Below are 22,594 nucleotides of genomic sequence, written 5' to 3' on the forward strand. Positions count from 1 at the left end.
GGGGCGTGGTGACGCGATGACGTCACGGCGGGCGTCGTTACCATGGCACCGCCGCGGGGAGGGCGGGACCGAATCGGGCCGCCGGCCCCGTCTCCGCGTCACATGACCGCTCCCCCCCACATCGCGCTCCCGCGTCACGTGGGCTGGTCCGCCGGCTTCCGGAAGTGCGTCACGGGCTCGGGCCTGTCTCCTGTGTCGGCCCGCTCGGAACTTCGGCTCGAAACAAAACAGACCGGAGCGGCGGGCGGGGCCGTGAGTGCGGGGCGGGCCGGGACCGGCCGGGCCGGGGCAGCGGCGGGGCCCGGCGGAGCGGGGAGCGGCGCCCGGGGGAGGCGGGCAAAAGCCCCGGGGGCGGCGGGGAGGCCGGGATGCGGCCCGGGGGCGGCGGCGGCGGATGGCGGCGGGGACGGCGGCCTGAGGAGAGGGGGCGTGGGAGGAGCTGGGGGCGGCGGGGCGGGCAGACCTCGGCGGCCTCGGGCAGGAGCCGCGGGGCTGGGCCGCCGCCGGGGACCTGATGCTCTGCCTGCGGCGGGGGGCAGCGCCGGCCCCGGGCGGTGGGGCTGAAGCACCGTTCCCGCTCCCCTTCCCCGTCCCTTTCCCCTCTCCAAGCGCCTGAGGGCGGGCGGCAGCGCAGGACAGGCCGGGGGGCCGCTGCTGGCTGGTCGGGCTCGTCTCCCCTAAGGGCTGGTCAGGGGCTGGGGGGAGCTGGGCCGGCCGGGCCCCCCGCGCAGCACAGCTGTGAGGGCTCCTCCTCGCCGCTGTCACGGCGCTTTGCGAGCACGGCGGTTTCCACACGAGTGGGACGGGCCGATGTGCGGCGGTGCCGGGTTGGGTGCCTGCCCCGAGCGGCTCTGTGCTTGTCCTGGCTCAGCCTGTGCGTCAGGCGCGCCGGCAAAGCGAGGTAAGGGACGGGCTCGAGTCTTGAGATTTCCGCTCCATGGCAGGGGACAAGGAGCAGAAGGCGACAAAAGTACTGGTGTGCGCGAGGGAAGTGTTTCTGTCGGCTGTAATCGGGGTGTGGAGGAGCCAAAAATCCATGGGAGGGTGAGGCTGGGGGATAGCCAACCTCTTCTGCAGCTGGCCCGGTAAAGGCCTTTGGGCGCTTAGAGGGGGGTGCTGCAAGCAAGAATCAGTGGGCCTCCTCCTGCCAAGTGCCTAATCTGCCCCAAACACAGGGGGCAAATTACGTCTTGTTCTGCACCTTCTGTTGTCGTTCCCTCAGCGTTTACAGTAGCCTGGTCTGGCGCTGCTGTGGGAAGGGGCGGCCCTTCTCCCCGGCCCCTTTGCTCCCCTTCCCGAGTTTTCCCTTTCCTCTGGCCAGTGAAAGCGTTTGTGCAGCCCCGGCATGAACTGGGTTGGGGAACTGCTCTAGGGTAAGACAAACTTGGCAGAAAGCAGTTTCGCTCTGGTTGGCGTCTTGGTCTGGTACGCGCTGTGGCCACGTGGGTGCTCGCACCGGCGCGAAGGCTGGCAGAGCGGAGGGCAAGGAGGCACCTCCTCTCTCAGCAGCGAGGCCAGGCTTTCCCGGCTCGGAGAAGGATTGAGTAAGGTTTTGTACGAGCGCCCAGCCCATCGGGTGCTTCTCAGAGGTACACCTGGCATCCAGCCAGGGCGGCCTTTCACCATCTCTCCCCTGCAGCGGCTCCTACAGTGCTGACATTAGCAGTGCCAAAACTTCCGTGCCCCTGCACACCTCAGGGCTGAACGTCCTTCCTGGCTGCACGTTTCCTGATGGCAGAGAGGCAGAAAGTCTCGGGGGTTAGAACAGATGAATGGGAATAACCTGTGCTTTGTCTACGCTCCTCTGAAACCCCACAGTGCCTGCAGCAGCCTTAGGCTGGCATCAGTCTGTCAGCTGGAATTGGGGAGAGCCCAGCCCCGCTCGGCTCCTGCCTGCCGTTAGAAATAACTGTCAGCAAAGCGCCTGAGGGAGCTGAGCCCTCAGCGCGGTGTGAGAGCAGCAGGCTTCTCCCAGAGGAGCAACAGCAGACACGCGACCCTGCCTCTGTCCCTCACCCCTTCTTGGGAGGACGACGATCCTTTCTCAGCCCTCCAGGACTTTCAGAGCTTGCCGTCACCCTGCCTGGCAGTTACCCTGTGCCACCCCTTCAGAGGCGCAGGAAAGAGGTGATGGAGCCTGGCATGGCCCTGCACAAAGCAGTTGCTGCTTCTCGTCTCCCACTCTTCATGGGGTTTTTACCCTAGAGGCAAAAGAAATTCAGCAAAAAACACTTTCCTGCATTTGGCGAGCCCAGGTCAGCTTTCACAGCTCAGCAGTGCTCAGTGTCCCTGTCTCTACGTCATTTCGGGCCCCTCCGCCACAGGTGGCGGGAGTTGCCTGTGCCAGGCAACCGGGCTGGACTCGGCGCTCGAGCTTTTCCCTCGGCTTCGGTGGCGCTTGGTTACGAGGGCGGGTTGGCCTGAAGAGAAACGGCTTGGGCGCAGTGCCCGTCGTGGGGCTGGCTTTGCCAGAGCTGAGGGCGGGCAGGACTGCTTTGCTCTCTGGGGTCCCTTGCAGTTTGTGGCTATGAATCCACCTTTGTGGCTATTTGTTGCCCCGAGCTTTTCTAGAACACAGACACCTTGGCGACGCGGGGCGGGCAGCGCAGAGCTGCCATTGTGCTCCCTCTGACTGAGTGCTTTCCTTGGAGCTGCGTCCTGCCCCCAGCTGTGCTCAAGCGGAGCTGTGGGATCTGTGCTTGGTACATGGGTGGGAGCAGGACAAGGTGTTCCCGAGGGCATGGCTCACCTCCCGCTGAAGGTGGCAGGCTCGGTGGAGCTGGGCTAGACCAAGATGCTGTCGGGCTCAGCTCTGTGTCCTCAGACAGGAGCGAGGCCACAGGATGAGGTGTGAATCAGTGCCCTGGGAGCTGCTGCAGGCTGCCAGCACCTGGGGTGGGTAGGATCTGTGTGGCTGGGCTCCCTCCCCTGCAGCAAAGCCCTGCAGACAGGCGAGCACTACTGGGTCCAGGGCGTGCAGCCGGGGCAGCGAGGGAGGAAGTTTTCCCAGCTCTCAGCTTTCACCGCCACTGGGGAGGCACCTCGAGCGGGACCGTTTTCAGCAGGTTGTTCCCACTCTTCTCTATCACAGCCGTGAACACCCAGGAGCGAAACCGGAGAGTGAAACTGAGATCAGCCCTTGGGCCAGCAGCTCCCAGACCCTGTAGGGGAGCTGGCTTTGCCTGGGAGGGCATGTCTAAGGGGGCAGGGGCGAGCACCCTGCCTGCCCTGCCCTCTTCCTGGGGCATGCAGAGCAGAGGTGTCCTGTTTCCAGGCCAGGCCCCGCTGGCGCTGTCTGTAAACCCGCGGGGAGATGAATATGCAAGGTGCAGTCGTGCTGGTTAAGCTCCCAGCTGGTGGGCAGAGGGGGAGGAACTCTCCTCTTGCCAGGGAGCTCCGCTCTCATCTGTCACAGGAGACTGTCCTGGGCCTGCTCCTGCTTCTCCCCTTTCTTCCTTCTTAGGGCGTTACTCGCTCCCGTTCCCGCCCTCTGACACGGGGCACTGTTTGACTGAAATAGCTGCCACCCCGAGCCATGGGGCGAGCTGCCCCGGTTGACCCCGGAGGTTCAATTTTGTGGATCGGGGCCTCCCCACGTCCTCGCCCTCGGCTCTGCCTCCGGGTGTTGTTAGCGCTGGCGGCTCCTCTGGACCGGTGTTGCTGTAGTGGGAGCCATGAGCATGACAATTGCTTTCCAGGTTTTTAATGTGTGCCACATACGGAAGACCCCCGGTTGTATCTCGGGAGCTCTGACAAGCCCATGCTTTTGGCAGTAAGCGTTGTAACAGCTGTGATGAGGTAGGTTTCCTCACCGAGCGCTCTGTGGGGCTTCCCGTAAATGCCGCACTGAAGGTTGTGTGAGGGCACTGGCCCTGGGAGGGCCTGGCGCTGGGGCAGAGAGTGGATCCTGATGCTGTTGGGCCTTCTCCACCCAATCCTCCTGCCACGCTCGCTCTTTCCTCTCTTTAGGCCACTACTTCCTTGCCAGAGAGTTTGACCACAGAGAGTCGCCAAGATAGCTGGGCCAGGAAGAAAACGTCGCACCCCTGACCCAGACTCCATTACCGACCCTGGTGGGCCGTTTGTGTCCTCCAAACGGCTGAAAATGTCCAGCAGCACCAATGCCCCTGGCCAGAGGAGAGTGTCTCGGGGCTTGGACGATGCCACCAACAAGAAGAAGCAGAAGGATCGAGCCAACCAGGAGAGCAAGGAAGGTGAGAGCCCTCTCGGCAGTGCTGCCGCGAGCAGGCCTGTGATTTCTCAGCCCTGCAGGGTGGGAGCCTCACAGCCATCTGCTGCAGGATAAGCAGATTTAACTAATCGCTTCCTGCAGCTGATGGTAACCCGTGCGATGTGGGATCCTCTTTGGCACAGTGTCCTCCCTGGACCTGTAACCTCCTTTCTTTGGGCGCTACGTAGCCCCAGCTATGTGAGGAAGGTCGCACCTGTGGCTTTGTTAGCTTAAGCCTGGAGTTGGCCTCGGTGGTTGTTTCTAGACTCTGCTTTGGGCTGGGGCTGAGCTGCCCCGATCCAGAAGCAGTGGGACTGAAGCCTGCGGGTGCTTTTGCGGCTGGAGGTGGTGATGCTTCCCCATCGGTTTGCAGGGGCCAGGTGCTGCAAAGAAGCGACGGGGTGCTGACAGCACCCGCCAAGTGCAGGGCCCACGGGTGGGGCTGGTGCTTTAGCTTCTGTGTCAGGGCAAGGTGTGGCTCAAGTGGAATAGTTGCTGTCGAGTAATTCCCTCTGTAGCTGCTGTGTACACGATGACAAAAACGATGCTTCAGGTACAGGCTCCAGTGTGGGGCAGGGAATGCCTGCTGGCAGGATGCAGGCAAGAGTTCCCGTGGCCCTGGAAAATTGCTTGATTTCTGTACCTGCTCCGTTACGGCTGTTGTAACCTCAAAATCACAGGGTGTTTTATAGGACAAGGTAAACGAACGCTGGCTGAGGTCTGTGCTGGAATGGCTGGCTGCAGTCCCTGATGGGAAACCCCACAGTGCCGAGCGCGCAGCGTTGCGCCTTCTCTCGCGTGGGAGATGTGCTGTCTCTCTCTGGTCAGGCCTGACCCTCTGCTCCTTCTGAGGTGGGGGGCTCCTGCGGTGCGTCCGCACTGCCTCCGTCCCCTCTGTGCAGGGCTGGTGAGGGGCTGGAGCGGGCTGTAGATCCTCCAGGCAGTGCTGCCGCAGCGCTTCTCATGCTGCCAGCCCCACCAGTACCTTTGCACCAGTGACCGCGGTGGTCAGCAGAGGTTTCGTACTGGTTTGTAGCTGGTCAAGGGAGGCAGTGACAGCCCTCCGCGTGCTCCAGGGTGGAGACCACAGCTCCTGTTGCCACTGGTTCTCTGCTCCAGGACAAGGTGCTGTCGCTTTGAGCCCCTTGCCTGGCAGAGCTCACCGACCTGTGGGGGAGGAACAGGCCCTGAGACGCTTCTGGCTGTCGGAGGTAATCCTGTGGGGAGCAGGGATTAGGTATCAGGTTGGTTTGGTTCCCCAGCCTGATCTGGAAGGAAGTTTTGGCCACAGACATTGGCAGCTTGCGCAGGAATGGGAACGTTAAAGTGCAGCTGGTCCGCGTGGTTCTCTCATTACAGCAGAATTGGTTTGAGCACGCCCAAACATCAGCTTCTCCCTGTCCGATCGAGGCAGGACTCCTCTGTACGGCTGGAGGCTGGGGGCCTGGTGCGCTGAGCGGGGGCACACAGCCCGGTTACCGCAAGCTCCACGCTGAGACGTGCCTCAAAGCAGCGCTGTCTGCGCAGCGCAGTAATGTTGTGTTGCTCCCACTGTGGTGCTGGTTAGACTGGGATATGGCGGTGCAGCCCAGAGCAGCTGTCCTGGGGGCCGACCTGCAGGCAGGGCTCCGGGGAAGGGAGAGGTGTGAGGAAGCAGAGGAGGGAAATGAGCAGCATGTGCAGGATGAAAGGCTTGGACAGAGGTTCAGGGCAGAAGGAGGTGATGTGTGAAATTTGGGGCATCAGCCTGCCAGCCCGTGCTCTGAGGTGACAGAATGACAGACCTGCCCGCGCTCTGCTTCTCTGCCCACCAGTGTCTCGCCCTGAGCTCGAGCAGGCTGAGACTGCCCAGGAGAAGGACTCGGAGGAGGGTAAGTCGAGGTGTGCGCCGGCTCTCAGTGCATGGCCATGGAGTGAGTGCCCTTGCTGAGGGATCTGAAACTCTCACCTTGTCGTTGTCCCATGCTCCGGCATTGAGCAGAACTAACCTGAGCGCTCCTTGCCACAGCGTTTGTCTTAACAGGATGCGGCATTCCCAGGGCGGAGAAGGGTGCACGTGGCTGGGAAGGGCTGTCTGCAAGGAAAACGCCCTGGGCACGTGGCAGGTTGCTTCCAACTCAGGTGTCACAGTGCCACTGAGCACAGCCTTGCCGCCAGCATCCGTCCTGCTCGTTTCAGAGCAGGGAGCCATGCTGGGCTGGGAAGATCCCAAGCCGTGTCACCCAGTGCGCACTGTTGGCTGGTTTCTGCCTTGGTGCAGGCCTGCTTTGAGGACGGAGTAGGACATCCTCGTGCCACAGAGGGCAGAACAAACTTGATTGAAATTAAGGTGATTGGAATCACCTTTTACGCCTTGAAGATTTCAGGACACCACAGGGCCAGACCTGGAGCCTGGCACGTACCTGATGGGGGTTCTGCCTGCAGCGGAGTGACACTGCCGCACCGTTTTCTCCCTGGGTGCGGTGTTCTTGCCCGGCTGGCGGGCCTGCCCGTGTTTCAGCTGTGTTAGCAGTGCTCACCTGGCAGGAGTACAGTGCTTTGGTAATTGCAGCTGGGCTGCTTGGTTTGCATATGCAAAGGGGAAGTGGCAATTTCTGATTGTGGTCAGAGTCCGCTTGAATCCCCCAGAGTAATTCTGTGGCTTCCTCGTTCCCTGGGAAAGCAGCAATTGCTTTGTAGTTGGCAGGAGCCACCCCTTCTTCCCAGCCGCCGTTGCTGCACGTGACGGTGCCGAGAGCAGCGCTGCCTTTCAGATCTCTCCGGTTCCCACTGGGATTCACCTGCCCTGCCGCAACACGTGCTCTTGTTTGTGGCCTGTCTCATGAGAGCAGGTTGTGAGCGTCCTGTTTAATTGGCGTGATCTGTGTCCCTTGCGTTGACCTCCTTGAACAGAGCCTGCGTTCAGGCTCGCGTTCCCCAGCCAAGGAGTGGGTGCTGCAGGCTCACGCCCTGGCGAGTGGGTGACACTTCCCTCCCTCTTCCTAGAGCTGCTGCTGGACTGGAAGCAGAATGCTGACGAGATCATCGTCAAGCTGAACTTGGGCAGTGGAGCTCTGAAGGTGGAGGATGTGGATGCTGCCTTCACTGACACGGACTGTGTGGTCAAACTACCAGGTATGGGGAACGGAGAGACTGCTGCAGGCGTTTCTCCAGCGGGGCTTGGCGCAGCTCTGGGCTAGACGTGGGGCTGATCCAGGCAGGCATAAAACCTTTCCTTCAGAGGCAATGCCCTGCTGTCAGCTGGCACAGCTTCAGCCAGCAGGCAGGGCCGATACGAGAGCAGTGTAAAAGAAGAAGGGTGTAGAGCTGGGGAGGGCAGGAGCTGGCCTCTGCGCCAAGTGAACAAGTGCCCGCTGCTGTGCTGGTGTATCTCTGTCCCCTGCTCTCTGGGATGACTGAGTCGGCCCTGGGTATCCCTTTGAAAAGTGACTGTATCCCTGAGGGCAGAGAGGCCCAGGGTCTTCCCTCTGGGAAGGAGGCCAGCCAGATGTACAAAGCAAATCCAGGGAAGCTGGCATTTCCCTGCAGGCTCCTGGGGTATGGTGGCAGCCTGCCTGCAGCCTCCTTGGCTCTGGATGAGCACACCCTTGATCCTTGGGGCAGGTGAAAGGGGGCTGTGGGTTAGGTGACAGCTGCGTGGAGCGCTGCCTGAGGTGCCGGTCCCCCTCTGCTTGCAGACGGGCGCCAGTGGAGCTGTCAGTTCTACGAGGAGATCGAGAGCTCCTGCAGCAAGGTCCAGTGCAAGAAGGGCAACTTTCTACAGCTTGTGCTTCAGAAGAAGATCCCGCTGCACACCTGGTCTTCGCTTCTGGTGAGAAGGGGAGGATCTGCCTTTTGAGGGAGCTTACAGAGCCCAGGGGAGCTGGGCTTTCACTCCCTGCTCTTGAGCTGCTTAGGGAGCAATCCTGCTCCTCTGGGGCACATCCTGCATCCATGCGCTGCCTGAGGGCAGTGAGCCAGCTGCCTCTGTCCCAGGGAGGGGGATGTCATCGTACTCCTGTTCCTACCTGCCACATAGCCTCCAGGTTCTGGAGCAGAGCCCTGGCATGTTCTGGGAAGGGGGAGTGAGAGTGAGGGGCTGGCAAAGAGCGTGAGAGGTGCTGCTGCCTGGATACCTTCCCACTGTGCTGCACTGCTTTTCACAGAAGAGAAGGAAAGACGGATCCAAAGAGCTGGCCAAAGGGGCCACATGCTGGGAGAACGGGAAGGAGAAGGCTGCTTCTGCAGAGCTGGCCCCTGAAGAGCCGAAGGCAGAAGGCGCAGAGCTGCCGAGGTCCCGGCGGGAGCCCTCCAACCCCAAGCGTGCTCCGGGAAGAAGCGAGGCCCTGGGAGGGAAAAGCCCAGCCAGCCCAGGGACACAGAGCGGCCCCAGCGCCAAGCGGGCAGTATACCTCAAAGTGGCTCCCACCGAAGAGGAGCCAAATGCCAGAGTCACTGGGAGTGTGGAGCCCAGCAAAGGGCACAGCGGGAGAGCAGGCAGCCGCCGCAACGGCAGAGCCAGCCAGATCAATGCGCCCACGGCCGTTGCAGACCTCGCGCCACCGCTGGAGAAGGTACCTGAGGCCCAGGCAGAACGGGGCACCCCTGCTCCCTCGACCCCTGCGCAGGGGATGCTGCTCGCATGGGGACCCATCCCCACTGATGAGATGGGCTCTGGGGTCCCGTGGGTGGTGCTGAGGGCTGGAGTCAGCCTGGCTGTGGTGGAGGAGAGGGCGACGTGAGGACCCCGCAGTCGCTGGGCTGAGCATGTGCCCTGGTGCTAACGAGGTTGAGCCGAGCACGGGATGTGTAGGGGAAATGGGTGGCATGGGGCTGTGCCTGCCTGGTTGGCAGGAGTCACGGTGGGTGGGCCAGGGCAGCTCAGGGGTGACGGTGTCTGTTTTTCACCCTCTGTCTTGAAAGGCTGTGGTTTTGGCCAAGGAGACTGTTCCCATGGAGATGCCACCTCTTGCGGCTACCACAGAGGTGTTCCCCCACCGCGTTGCCACCTGTGTGGAGAAGAGGGTCCTGCAGCCAGGCAGCCCTGCTGAGGCCTTGCGGGGCCGGGACTGCATGCCTGTCCTGGGAGAGAGCTCTAAGGCCGTCCCAGCAGCCACCCATCCCCTGAGCAGAGACGGTGAGAAGAGGGACTGGTCCAAGGATGACGTGGCTCTGGAGGCAGCGGCTGATGGTGAGTGGCTGGAGCCCAGGGGTCAGCCTGGTCGGGAAGGTCCATCTGCTCAGGACCTCTCCTGGGTCAGCCTGCAGCGCTGCCTTGGCATGCAAGGAAGGTAATATCTCTGTCCCTGGCTTTCCTCGCCCAGAGCCAGAGCCTTTTGTGAGCCTGACCTTTGTCAAGAATGACTCATACGAGAAGGGCAATGACCTAGTGGTGGTGCATGTCTACGTGAAGGAGATCCACAAGGAGACATCCAAGGTGTTGTTCCGGGAGCAGGACTTCACACTGGTGTTCCAGACGAGGTACACGCGTGCCTCAGGACGGTGCCAAGCTGCTGCGGAGCTTCTGGCTGTGGCTGGGCTACTTGTTTGTTCACCTCTTCTCACTTGCTTCCAATTTCTTTGCAGCGACACAAACTTCCTTCGCCTCCATCCTGGCTGCGGGCCCCACACGGTGTTCCGGTGGCAGGTGAAGCTCAGGTATGGCTCCCATCCTTCCAGCCTGCACTGGGGCAAGGGAGCTGAGAGTGCAGAGCTGGAGCGGGAGCCAGTCCTGGCTGGCGGGTCTGTGCAGGGCATACTCATTTCTGTACCTGGCCGTCCCCCTTACACCATGCTGCACTAATGCCCCAAGCCCAAACTGCCTTGACTCGGTCTGGTGGCTCACGGGGGAGGAAATCCCAGTGTCTCCTTGCCTGCGGTCTTCCCCCAGCTGTTCTAGAGCTCTTGGGGACAGAGCCAGACCAGCCTGTGGGCACTTTGGGCGGGATGTCTGGTGGGAGGGGGCGCGTGGAGCCAAGCAGAATGGCTCTGCCAGGAAAGGGGCCCTCTGTGTGCTCAGCGTGGCCAGGCTCGAGCGTTTCTGCCCTGCTTTGCCAGGGCTGCCTCAGGATCAGTGCTAGCCAGGTCCCTACTGCCTGGAGGCCATGGCCCTGCCTTGCAGGGGCTTTGGCACGTCTGAGGTTGCTGGGGGGTCTGGGGCACCCCTGACTTGCTGTGTGTCTTGCAGGAACCTTATTGAGCCAGACCAGTGCACATACAACTTCACGGTGTCTCGCATCGATGTCTGCCTGAAGAAACGCCAGAGCCAGCGCTGGGGGGGGCTGGAGGCTCCAGCCACACGAGGTCTGCACCCTGCCTTCTTGTCTTCCCTGCCTGCTGCACCCCAGTGGGGCACAGACCCTCCTCACCACCGGCAGCAGCCGGACGGTGCTGGATCCTCCGGCACAGAGTTGTGGGGAAGGAGAGTGTGAGTGGGTGCAGGCAGGAGGGGTGTGGGGCAGGGTGAGCCAAGCGCTAGGGGAAGAGCACCGCTGTTCCCTTTGCTCACGGGGAAGAGGGGTAGGAGAGAGTTTGTGTGCGAGCATGGACCGAGCGGCTCAGCCCCGCCGTGGGCAGCGCGCGGTGCTGCTAACCACAGGCCCACCCTTCCCCCTTTTTAAGGTGCAGTGGGTGGTGCAAAGGTTGCCATGCCTACAGGCCCTACCCCTCTGGACAAGAACGCCCCGGGCAGTAACCAGCACCCACTGTCCAGCAAAGAGGAGGCCCGAGCCAGCGACAAAGAGAAGCCACGCGTGGAAGATGGGGGTCTGGATGGTGTGGCAGCCCGTACGGCCCCAGAGCACGTGGCAGTGAAACAAGAGCCGCACATCCCCTCAGTGAGTGGGGCTGCACCGGGTCTGACCTGGGTGGGGGGAGAGGAGGGACCCACTTGTCCCTCTCGTGGGACCCCACCTCCTTGGTGTTGCTTTGGGGACCGGCAAACTGTTCCCAGAGGAGGAGGCAGCGCTCCTCAGTCATAGCTGGCAGGATTGGGGGCAGCGGTTGGTCTGTCTATCCTAGTCCTGGTGGGAGATGGCGTGGTGGCTCCAGCCTAGCCGTGTCTGAGGGGTGCCTTGGGCAGTCAGGTTCCCCCGGTGTTTCCAGAGGGACCCCCCAAGCACAGCGCCCTTACACCCGCCTCTGTTTGGCAGCCCAAACCAACGTGCATGGTGCCACCGATGACACACAGCCCGGTGAGCACCGAGAGCGTGGAGGACGATGAGGATGAGGACGAGAAGAAGAAGGTGTGCCTGCCTGGCTTCACGGGGCTGGTGAACCTGGGCAACACCTGTTTCATGAACAGCGTCATCCAGTCCCTGTCCAACACCCGGGAGCTGCGCGACTACTTCCACGGTGAGCACACGCTGGGAACCCGGCGGAGCCCTGCCGCTCAGACGGTGCGGCCAGCGGCCACCCTCCCTCTCTTGGGTCTCTTACAGATCGGTCCTTTGAGTCGGAAATCAATTACAACAACCCTCTGGGGACGGGGGGACGCCTGGCCATTGGCTTTGCCATGCTGCTGCGAGCGCTGTGGAAGGGCACGCACCATGCCTTCCAGCCCTCTAAACTAAAGGTAGGGCTGCCAGCGCTACATAGGAGCTCCTGTGGGTCCCCAGCACTCCTCTGTGGGCACCTGGCTGCCCTCCTAGTGCTGCTGAGAGCTCGGTGGGGTGGGTGGGTGCAGCCAGGCTTTGTGCGTGGGGCAGGTGGTGCTGCTGGGGGGCTGCTGGCCAGTCCTGACTACTGTGCTTCCCCCCAGGCAATCGTGGCCAGCAAGGCCAGCCAGTTCACTGGCTATGCCCAGCACGATGCTCAGGAGTTCATGGCGTTCCTGCTCGATGGTCTGCACGAGGACCTCAACCGGATCCAGAACAAGCCCTACACAGAAACTGTTGACTCAGACGGGAGGCCCGACGAGGTGAGGATGTCCCTCCCCAGAGGCACTGGGAGAGCAGCCCTGGCCTGGGTGGTTTAGCGTAGTGCTGAGCCCTGTCTCCCTGCAGGTGGTAGCTGAGGAGGCCTGGCAGCGACACAAGATGAGGAACGACTCTTTCATTGTGGACCTCTTCCAGGGCCAGTACAAATCCAAGCTGGTGTGCCCAGTGTGTTCCAAGGTAGGGCAGCCCTGGAGGCTCTGGCCCTGTCCTGGCTGGGCAGCAAGCTCCTGACCCTCAGAGGGCACAGGGCAGGGCTGGATCTCGGGTCCGCTGGGGCTGCTGCCCCACTGGTCTCAGTCGCAAGCACTTCCCACAACTGGGTGTGCTCTCATGTCTGCAGGTGTCTATCACCTTCGACCCCTTCCTGTACCTCCCCGTGCCCCTCCCGCAGAAGCAGAAGGTGCTGACTGTCTACTACTTTGCAAAGGAGCCGCACAAGAAACCCATCAAGGTAAGGGACACCATCTGCTCTGGGGAGGTAGCCTAAGAGGGCTCCTGGAGGTGCCCCAGGCAGCTGGTCATGTGCTAACGGGCTAAGCCTCGTGTTAAGCAAGGGACCGCGCACCTTGGTGTGGTGTGACTGATGTGGCGCTTTCTTCATGGCAGTTTCTCGTGAGTATCAGCAAGGAGAACTCCAGTGCCATGGAGGTACTTGACTCGGTGGCCCATAGCGTGCGTGTGAAACCAGAGAACCTGCGCCTGGCAGAGGTGGGTGCTCAAGCTGGGGAGCAAGCCACAGGCTGTTCTTGTGGGTGCCCTGGCTCCTGCAGCTCTGCAGGGAATGTGGCCACTGGCAGTCACCTGCCCATATCCAACATGTCCACAGGGTGGATTTTGTCTGTGGGTGCAGGGAGCAGATCCCTGCTCAGGAGGGCTGGGCCACCGCAGTGGGGCAAGGGATGTTCATCCTCCCCTGCTGGGTGGTGAGCTGAGCCCTGGTGATGATGCTGGCACCCCTGCGGTGCTGCTATCCCCGCAGCTCGCTCTGGGGCTGAGGTCTGTGGCTTTCTCGGGAGAAGCAGCGTGGGGCAGCCCTCACACGGCCCCGCTCCACTGCTTTCCTGGCAGGTGATCAAAAACCGCTTCCACCGCATGTTCCTGCCATCCAACTCGCTGGACACAGTCTCCCCCACGGACCTGCTGCTCTGCTTCGAGGTGCTATCCCCAGAGCTGGCCAAGGAGCGGGTGGTGGAGCTGCAGGTCCAGCAGGTAAGAGGGGACGTTGGCACTGCCGGGAGGCTGAGCCTGCAAGTGGGGCTGAGCAGGAGGGGGAGAGCCGCACACAAGGGTGACTAGCCACAGCAAGCGCTGCCTGCCGCGGCTGCCTTGTCCTGCCTGGCTGCCCTTCCCTGCCCAATGGGTCCTTTCTCCTGCAGCGCCCGCAGGTGCCCAGTGGCCCCGTCGCCAAGTGTGCGGCCTGCCAGAAGAAGCAGCTGCCGGAGGATGAGAAGCTCAGGCGCTGCACGAGGTGCTATCGAGTCGGTTACTGCAACGTGTGAGTTGGCTTGGTGCCTGGCAGGGAGGGAGGGTCTCCTGCCTTGAAGGGGATGGATGGATGGAAGCCCACTGGGAGGAGGTGGGATGGGCCTGGCCTTTGGGATGGAGCCAGTCTGGCTCACGGCGCTCCCCTTGTCCCCAGTGCACCCCTCCGGCCCTGTCACGCCCCTGCCCAGGGTGGTGGCGGATGCTGGGTTCAGCAGGGGCTGTATGCGTTACAGGGCATGTCAGAAAACACACTGGCCAGACCACAAGGCTTTGTGCCGCCCCGAGAACATCGGTTTCCCCTTCCTCATCAGCGTGCCGGAGTCCCGCCTCACCTACACCCGCCTGGCCCAGCTGCTGGAGGGCTATGCAAGGTGAGGGTTCGGGGCAGGGGGGTGCTTCTGTGCCAGAGCTGAGCTCAGCCCTGTGCCTGTCCAGCTCTGACTGCCACCTCCTTGCCCAGGTACTCGGTCAGCGTGTTCCAGCCTCCGTTCCAGCTGGGACGGATGTCGCCGGAGCAGGGGCTGCAGCCTCTGCTGCCAGACAAGCTGGAGCCCCTGGCCAAGAGCAGCTGTGCAGCAGCCACCTCTGCCCCTGAGCTGGGGGATGGGGACAGGGCTTCCAGCCTCCTGCAGGAGCCCCCGCTCTCGCCAGCTGTGCCTGAGCTGCACCCGGAGCTGGGGGACACCAGCAGCGTCCGGAGCAAGGTTCTGGCAGCCAGGAGTTCCCTGCTGAGCTTGGATTCGGGCTTCTCCGAGCACATGGAGTCTCAGGGTGACAGCTGTTGCGAGAAGGAGCCCTCCTACGAGAGAGCCCTCAAGCCCGAAGGTAAGAGTGCTGCGGTGCTGACCGTGTCTGTGCCAGGAGCCTGGGCAGCCTCAAGACAAAACAGGAGCGATTATCCCTCCTCGGGGTGGCCTCCCACTGCAGCATTTGTTCTCCCCTCCTGAGTCCAGAGGACCCTTGGGGACATAATTGAGGCGCTGGGAGCTGTGTTTTGGCAGTGCTGCTCCACCTGAAATGCCTGCCTGCCCACGCTCTGCCTTGCCCTGGCAGGGCCCGCGGGGCAGAGCAGAGACCTGACGAGGAAAGAGGCGGGAGTGTTGTGGTGTTGTGGGAGAGGTGGGAAGGCAGGGGCTGGCAGAAGCCTCTGAGTCCCATGGGAGGGCAGAGCCCGGCATGGGCTGAGCCCCTCGGGGCTGTGGGTGCAGCGTTTCCCTCGCTCTGACTCAGCTGCACGGGAGCAGCCTCTCGCGCTCGGCTGCCTGCCTGTCACGTTTCCAGACACTCGTCTCAGGATGGCAGCAATGTGCAGTGAAGGGGCAAGGCAGGCAGAGGAGCGCAGCTTGCCAGGGGCAGGCGCCTGCTAAAAATAGTCAAGGACACGGGGCACGTGGCTGTGTCCCTGCAAGGCCATAGCATGTGAGGTGGGGGTGGGGGCACTGCAAATTCTTGGCCCCTACGCAGGGCAGACAGGCAGTGCCACCACAGATCTGTCCCTGCCTGTCCGCAGCTGCCATCCCTGGGTACCAACACACTCCAGACTCGCTGAGTGCCCGCGCCACGCAGTTCTACATCAATAAGATCGACGCTGCCAACCGAGAGCACAAGCTGGAAGATAAAGGTGAGCCCAGAGCCCTGGAAAGTGCCACCTTCATCCCTCGCGGCTTCTGGCAGGGTGGTGGATCTGCCTGGCACAAGGTGAACCCAGATGTGATGGTGGCCACAGGCTGGACAGTGAAAGCTGCATCTGGCACAGGGGAGGGCAGGGCTCTGCTGCACAGCGCTGCTGCCTGGAAGCTCTTCTCCGGCATGACGTTCCTGCTCTCCGCAGCAAATAGAGCAATTCCCTTCAGTCTCCTGCCTCCACAGAGGGTCTGTGATCTCTGGGTCACCTCTTGTCTGAATGGGATGCCCGCATCCAGTGCTGGTTGTGTAGGTGCTGCCAAGAGGGGCTGTGCCAGCCTTGCACCCTGCTGGTTGGGGGGCTCTGCTTCCCTGGGGTGGTAAACCTGGCCATGGGGCACTTGTCCCTTCCTGGCAGCATTGCGTGATCGCCGTATTGAGCCAGGATGGGCAAGACTACTTCTAGCCCCAGCAAGGTGGCCTGGCCCAGCCTGGCGGGGCAGGTGTGTGAGGTATGCGCCCCTTCGCAGGTGACGCCCCCCTGGAGCTGACAGATGACTGCTCCCTCGCCCTGGTGTGGAAGAACAATGAGCGCCTCAAGGAGTTTGTGTTGGTGGAGTCCAAGGAGCTGGAGTGCGTGGAGGACCCGGGCTCGGCCAGCGAAGCAGCCCGGGCTGGCCACTTCACCCTGGAGCAGTGCCTCAATCTCTTCACCAAGCCTGAAGTCCTGGCCCCAGAAGAAGCGTGGTGAGGAAGGCGGCAGGGTGGGTTCCAGCCCGTGGGCCCAGGCAGCAGCAGTGGGGGTTTCCCAGGAGGTGCCCGGGCCTGCACGCTGTTTCTTCTGGCAGCCAGGAGCCTTCCCTGCATGCTGGGGAGGGAGGCCATAAGCCAGCAGGGAGCAATGTCAGCGCTCCGCAGGACTGTGCTGGCCTGCCCCTGGCAGGGGAGGCTGAGAGCTCCTGCATCCCCTCTGCCAGCCCCACGTGTGGGGGACCTTGGGGCTGGGCTGGGCTGAGACCTGAGGCTCTCCCCGCACCGGTAACGAGCACGCTTTTCCCCCAGGTACTGCCCCAAGTGCAAGCAGCACCGCGAGGCCTCCAAGCAGCTGATGCTGTGGCGGCTGCCCAACGTCCTCATCATCCAGCTCAAGCGCTTCTCCTTCCGCAGCTTTATTTGGAGGGACAAGATCAACGACATGGTGGACTTCCCCGTCCGGTGAGAGCCTGGGGGATGAAGTGCCTGGGGTGGTGCTGCCTGTGCTGCCCTGCAGCCCGGCCTCTCCCTGCCTAGCGCTGACCACCCCCGACTGTCCCCATGTTTCTTCCCCAGGAGCCTGGACCTCAGCAAGTTCTGCATCGGCCGGAAGGGCGAGCAGCAGCTGCCCATGTACGACCTGTACGCTGTGATCAACCACTACGGAGGCATGATCGGGGGGCACTACACAGCATACGCCCGCCTGCCCAACGACAAGAACAGCCAGCGCAGCGACGTGGGTGAGGATCTGCCACCCTTGCCACCCCCCGCTCCTGCAGCCATGGCCTTTCTGCTTGCTTAACCCTTCTCTCCTCTCAGGTTGGCGGCTCTTCGATGACAGCACAGTCACCACCGTGGACGAGAGCCAGGTGGTAACCAGATACGCGTATGTCCTCTTCTACCGCCGGAGGAACTCTCCTGTGGAGAGACCCCTGCCCGGGCACCCCCCAGACCACCGAGCTGAGCGCACCCCCTCTGCCGAAGCTGCTGCCAGCCAGGTGAGAGCTCGCGTCCCTTTCGGCACTGTTGGAGTCACAGAGCCTTGAAACGTGCCCAGGTGCCCGCGGAGCCTGGTGCAGCTGCGGTGCGGTGCCTGCCCCTCTTCAACACCGAAGAACTTGTGCTGGCCAGGCGTTGGGGCCTGTCTTGCCCTGTTCTGACTGTGAGCTTGGGACGTTCCCTGCCCTGAGGGACCGCAGGAGAGCTGGTTCCTGTCATCGGGGTGGGAGTGCTGGTGGGAGGGCACCGGAGGAGGCAGGAGGGGGCCCAGCCTCGCCGAGCTCTCCACCGGAGGAAAGCTGCGAGCGGTGCGGTAGGAGCTGGCTGTGCCGGGGAGCGGTGAGAACCTGCCCTCCGCAGCCGCTCTCGGGGCGGGGTGGGGGATGCTTTCTGCTGGGGCCCAGCTCGGGGCCAAGCTAGGTGCAAAAAAGGCAAAGGCCAGCGCTGAGCCCGAGGCCTGGCAGCCTCCGCAGGGTGCCGAAGAGAAACCTGCCAGAGCGAGCTCTGCTGCCGGGCTGCCCGGGAGGGAGGGGCGGGCCAGCCGTCAGGGTGCTTCTGGCATGCACTGGTGGGGAACGGTTGGGCTGATCTTTGCGTAAACGTCAGACACGAAGGCCCAGGCTGGGGCGCAGCGCCCGCCTGGCCGGCCAGCCCCCCCCTGCATCGCTGTGCTGCAGCCCTTCCCTCCGCGCTCGGCACCCCCGTGGGGTCTGAGGACGATGCTCAGCTCGGCTCTGGCACGGCCGCACGCGTGTGCCCCGTGGGGCCCCTCTGGCTCACGCAGCCCTCGCCCCAGCGCTGGTTAGGCATCCCGGCTCTCCCCTCTCAGCCGGGGCCAGGAGCTGCCCATCTCTGGGGCCAGGGGGTGCCTGGCATGTTGGTGTCTGCCTGCCTGGGCTGTTCCTGTCCTGGGGGGCTGCGCGTGTCCCGGAGCGGGCCCCGCTCGCTGGGGGCGGCCAGGGCAATAGGAAGGCTGCGCTGCTTGCCCCGCACCGGTGGTGGGAGCCCTCAGGGGCCCGGGCGGCACTGAGGCTCGCTGCGTGCCCCGCAGCGCCGGGGTTCATCGGGTCCCCTCGCGGCACCGGGGCTCGTCGGGCCCCTGGCAGCGCCGGATCCCCCGCAGCGATGGGGTGCGTTGGATCGCGCCAGGGCTCGGCGGGTCCCCAAGCACCTCGGACCACCCGCACCCCCCCAGGCACTGGGTGCCCTCCGGAGACCTGCGCCCCGATTGGCTGCTCTGCCTGATCACCCGCACTGTGAAGGGCCGGGCTGTGATTGGCTGCCTGTGGATAATCCTCCTGGAAGCTGGGCTACGATTGGCTGTCGGAGCATCCCCACCCACCAAAGCAGAGCTGTGACTGGCTGTGCCGTGACCGCGCCTCCTGCTTCTTGCCACCCCAGGTGGCTCTGGATTGGCCGTCATCCGAAAGATCCTGTTGGGATCACAAAAACTGGGCTGTGATTGGCTGCTGCCTGCCCCTCCTCGCCACCTGGACCCACCAATGCCAGCGCATCGGCTCCGCCCGGGATCCGGCTGCCCGCTCTGCTCCCCACGGCCCCACGAAGACCCTGCCTGGCAGCTGCCCACGCTCCCTCCCGCAGAGCCGCCCACCGGAGCCCGGCTGCGCCCCACGCACCGGAGACCCCGAAGAGCCGCGGGGGCGGGCGCGACCGCACGGTGCTGCATGGGGAGGCGGGCTGGCTGGGCACGGGTCTGGGCTTGCAGGCAGCCACCTGCCCGGGGGATGGCGAGGGGTGTTGCCCATTGTGTTCTCCAAGTGCTGACGCAGGTTTCCACATCGCAGGCTTCTCTGATCTGGCAGGAACTGGAGGCTGAAGAACAAGAGCTGCAGCTCGAGGCGCCCCAAAGGCCTGCAAGAAACTCCTGGAGGCCCCGTGGCCAGAAGCGGAGTCCGGGCACCCCCCAGCACCCAGACGAAGGCTGCGTCAGATACTTTGTCCTGGCCACCACGGCCGCAATCGTGGCTCTCTTCCTGAACGTCTTCTACCCGCTCATTTACCAGACCCGCTGGAGATAGGCACGGGCGCGCGGCCAGCTGCAGGAGCAGGGCCACTGGGGCACACACCGTCCTAGGACGCTACGCGACGAAGACATCGGGCGGCAGGACAGAAACTGCCGGGAAGGACTTGCCGAGGGAAGCGTGGGGCCGTTGGCTCCTGCCTGTCTGCCGTGGCATCTCCCGTGCCAGCTGGCAGGGCTGCGTGGCCAGCCCGCTGCCTTGCCAAGGCGCAGCCCAGAACCAGGAGCCCCTCTGCCCTCTGTCGCCTTCGCTGCCCGCTGGGAGTGGGGCAGGCCTCATGGCTACCTGCTGCTCAGGAAGGGACGTTGCTGCTGCAGTGTGGCCGGGGCCTGGGAGCCCCTCGGGAACATCAACAGCCTCTGGCTCCTGAGAAAGAAGTGGAGACCTGCTGGGAGGCTGCAGCAAGGGCAGGATGCCCTGACACGGGTCTTGGCCCAGCCACCTCTCCCAGCTGTGCTGCTGCGGGAGCCTTCTGCTCCCTGGGGCTGGCGCGACCCATGGCTCCTGGCCAGCCCGGTCCCTCCTGCCAGCCTCCCGCTGAGCCTCCTGGTGCCAGCTGCCCGTGCACCGGGAGTTGTGCGCACCACACCCCTGTGCTGGGGCCGAACGCGTTTGTCACCGAGGGCTCCTGTGCTTCCCTGCTCAGCTAGAGGCTCAGCCCCACCGCAGCTCCTCTCCCCTGGGGATCCTGGCAATCTGGGCTGGGGTGCCCATGGTGAGCACCCGCCTCCTTGGGCTACCACCCGGGCCATGGGGCATGTGGGCTGTCCCCGCTCGGCCCCAGCTGGCTGCATCCCATGGGGCTGGGTCTCTGCCGGGGGAGCGTGGTGCAGCGCCTCGTTTGCGAGGGGACTGGCTGCCCACGCCACGGGAGAGGCGTGGGGTCGGGGAGCGCAGGTAGGACCTTAGTGTGTTAATAAAGTCAGGTTTTTCCAAAGAGATGCAGCATCCCTGTCCTGTGTGATGGGATCCCCACACGGGCAGGGACTCTGCGCTGGAGCCGGTGCCCTTCCCGTGCCTGAGGCGACTCTCTCCGGCATGGGGACGGTACCCTGGGCTCCGCCGGGTGCCTGGCACGCCCTGTGTGGCAGCAGGCTCAGGGGAGAGCTCTGCCTGCCCATGCCGTGGGGATGCCGTGGGGCACAGGCTGGGCCCCCGCTCCCCAGCCGTGGGGCGGCAGCCCCAGCAAGGCGCGGGGAGCCCGGCAGGGCTGGCAGCGCGCTGTCCCCTGAGGCTAGGCCACGGGCTGCAGCTCCAGCGGTGTCTGACATTGAGACGTGTTGCCCTTGGCTGAGCGTGGCTCAGACTGCTCTGGCGTGTTTGGGTGCGAGAGGTGACTTCAGAGTCCTGTGACTTCCTTTTCCGTCTCCGCCGCCGTCCCGCCGGCAGTGCCCTTGGCTGGCTCGGGGAGGATGCTTGGCAGGGAAGGGGCTTGCCTGTGTTTCTAGCTGGGGCTTGAGCCGGACAGCGGGGAGCCCAGGGCTCCCCCCACCTCGGTCCTGCACCCCTCTTACACGTGTGCCGTGGTGTCCTCCCCACCAAGCGGGTCCCAGCCGGGGAGCTCGGCGAGGCCGTGCCGCGGTCATGAGGTGCCGGTCCTGGAACAGTCGCCTCATTGTCTGCAGCCCTGGGGCTCGGCGGCTTCTCCCACTCGCCCACGGCGTTGGCCTCGTGGGGCTGAGTCAGTGCCCGGCGCCGGTGGGGTGACCTCTGCTCCGGCTGGCGCTGGTGCCCCGGGGTTGGGGCCCACAAGCTGCTGCCTGCACCTGCCTGCCTGCCTGCCCTCCCCCGAGGTGGGTGGCCGGCAGCGAGGCCCAGGCTGGGCACTCCCGGCCTTGGAAATCCCCTCTGGTCCTGCTCTGTTCCTCAGAGCCCGGCAGGCGCTGGCAGCCTGCCCCGTGGCTCGCTGCTGCCGCCCGGGCTGGCTGGGCGCCCGTGCCGGGGCGTGGGGCTCTGCTCAGACTGGCCCTGGCCGCGGCAGCCCCGGGGGCACGAGTGCCGGGCTGGGGAGAGGCGGCAGCGCCAGGGCCAGGCTGAGCGTGCTGCAGCCTGGCTCTCCTCAGGCGGGCAGGTGGGGGCCGCGCTGGGGGCCCTGGGCACGCTGCCTTCCCCCCTGCCCTGCTGCTGCGGCAGTGCCAGACTGGCACCAGCTCCCGCTCTCTGAGCCACGGGGCCACGCGTGCTGCGTGGGGTCCCTAGCCCAAGGGCCCGTGTCCCACGGCCCCCCGGGAGCGGGGAGGGAGAAGATGGGTGGGCAGGGTGCTGGTCTCCCTCTCATGTCCGCCTTCTGCTTGCAGGGACTGCCCCCGGTGCCGTTCGGATCCGGCCTGGCCCCCGAAGGAGCCCCGGCGCTGGCCGCGGAAGGCCTCCCCGAGCGCTTCGCCAGCCCTGCCGAGCGCCCGGCCCCCTCCTACAGCAGCATGGAAGAAGTCGACTAAGGGCATCGCGGGGCGCCAGCCCCGGGGGGTGCGGGCCGGGCCGGGCACCGGGGGGTGGGGGGACGGGGGGGTCGGGGTTTGTCCTGCGCTCATTAAACTCGCTGAACTCCACTCGCCTCCGCTGCCTGCTGTCCCCTCCGACCCTCCGGTGCCTGGTGAGCCCCCCCGGGGCACCGTCTCCCTGCTGCCCCAGGTGCCCTCATGTCCCCTGCTGTCCCCCGGCGCTCCTTGCAGCCCCCCCAGGTCCCCTGGCACTCTGTGCACCCTGCGGCTCGCTGTCCCTGCTGGGCTCTGGTGTCCCTGGTGTGACGGTGCCGGCTATCCCCCATGTCCCTCAGTGCCGGCTGTTTCTTGGTGCACCCCCCTGCTGGGTGTACCCCACAGCAGCGAAGGGACACCCAGCGTCCCCTGATGTGCCCTGGTGCCTGCTGCCTCTCCATGTGCTTTGTTGCTGGCTGCGCCCTGTTGCCCGGCATTCCCTCGGTACAGCCCTACTGCCATAGCGCCCGGCATCGCCCAGTGTCCCCCAGTACAGTCCTGCTGCCGTAGCGCCTAGTGTGCCCTAGTGCCTGGTGTCCCCCAGTATGCACCATCGCCTGGTGTGCCAGGACTGCAGGTCCTGGTGCCACATCACCCAGTGTCCCCCGGTGTGCCAGGACCGCAAGCCCGGGTGTTCCCCGGTGTGCCAGGACCACAAGTCCCGGTGCCATATCTCCCGGTGTCCCCCGGTGCCGGTGCTCCAGGACCGTAAGTCCCGGTGCCACATCACCTGGTGTGGCAGGACCGCAAGCCCCGGTGCCACGTTGCCCGGTGTCCCCCGGTGCTCGAGGACTGCAAGCCCCGGTGCCACGTTGCCCGGTGTCCCCTGATGCCGGTGCTCCAGGACCGCAAGCCCCGGTGCGGTATCGCCCGGTGTCCCCCGGTGCCGGTGCTCCAGGACCGCAAGTCCCGGTGCCGTATCGCCCGGTGTCCCGGGGTGTGCCAGGACTGCAAGTCCCGGTGTTCCCCGGTGTGGCAGGACCGCAAGCCCCGGTGCCGTATCGCCCGGTGTCCCCCAGTGCCGGTGCTCCAGGACCGCAAGTCCCGGTGCCACATCGCCCGGTGTCC

The 22,594-nt window shown here is 64.3% G+C and overlaps 1 protein-coding gene across 7 annotated transcripts; it reads left to right on the forward strand.

Moving 5' to 3' along the window:
* Positions 1-115: 115 nt before the first annotated feature.
* USP19 (ubiquitin specific peptidase 19) lies at positions 116-21,561 on the forward strand. Of its 7 annotated transcripts, XM_087743216.1 has the most exons (27): positions 116-252; positions 3,699-3,798; positions 3,970-4,214; positions 7,217-7,345; positions 7,909-8,042; positions 8,377-8,784; positions 9,134-9,401; positions 9,535-9,691; positions 9,797-9,868; positions 10,398-10,513; positions 10,832-11,046; positions 11,362-11,563; positions 11,650-11,783; positions 11,970-12,128; positions 12,214-12,324; positions 12,488-12,598; positions 12,754-12,855; positions 13,216-13,356; positions 13,524-13,642; positions 13,866-14,003; positions 14,093-14,457; positions 15,143-15,253; positions 15,786-16,002; positions 16,318-16,470; positions 16,585-16,748; positions 16,828-17,006; positions 18,813-21,327. In XM_087743216.1, the coding sequence occupies exons 3-27, from the start codon at positions 4,106-4,108 to the stop codon at positions 19,044-19,046; spliced, it is 4,248 nt and encodes a 1,415-aa protein (XP_087599342.1). In that variant the 5' UTR covers positions 116-252; positions 3,699-3,798; positions 3,970-4,105; the 3' UTR covers positions 19,047-21,327. The 7 variants fall into 7 exon arrangements, with proteins under 7 accessions (XP_087599342.1, XP_087599343.1, XP_087599345.1 ...); XM_087743217.1 differs by lacking the exon at positions 3,699-3,798; XM_087743219.1 differs by lacking the exon at positions 116-252 and having other exon boundaries at positions 441-3,798; positions 10,838-11,046; positions 18,813-21,328.
* Positions 21,562-22,594: the final 1,033 nt, after the last annotated feature.

The sequence above is a fragment of the Nipponia nippon genome, unplaced genomic scaffold, assembly GCF_047370975.1.
Source record: "Nipponia nippon isolate SJK-2023a ecotype South Korea unplaced genomic scaffold, ASM4737097v1 scaffold_9, whole genome shotgun sequence".
Classification (NCBI taxonomy): domain Eukaryota; kingdom Metazoa; phylum Chordata; class Aves; order Pelecaniformes; family Threskiornithidae; genus Nipponia; species Nipponia nippon.

Coding starts and splice junctions, on each gene's coding strand:
- USP19 (XM_087743216.1), top strand. CDS start 4,106: ATGTCCAGCAGCACCAATGCCCCTGGCCAGAGGAGAGTGTCTCGGGGC. Junction 13,357..13,523: donor TGGAGCTGCAGGTCCAGCAG/GTAAGAGGGGAC, acceptor TTTCTCCTGCAG/CGCCCGCAGGTGCCCAGTGG. Junction 13,643..13,865: donor CGAGTCGGTTACTGCAACGT/GTGAGTTGGCTT, acceptor TATGCGTTACAG/GGCATGTCAGAAAACACACT.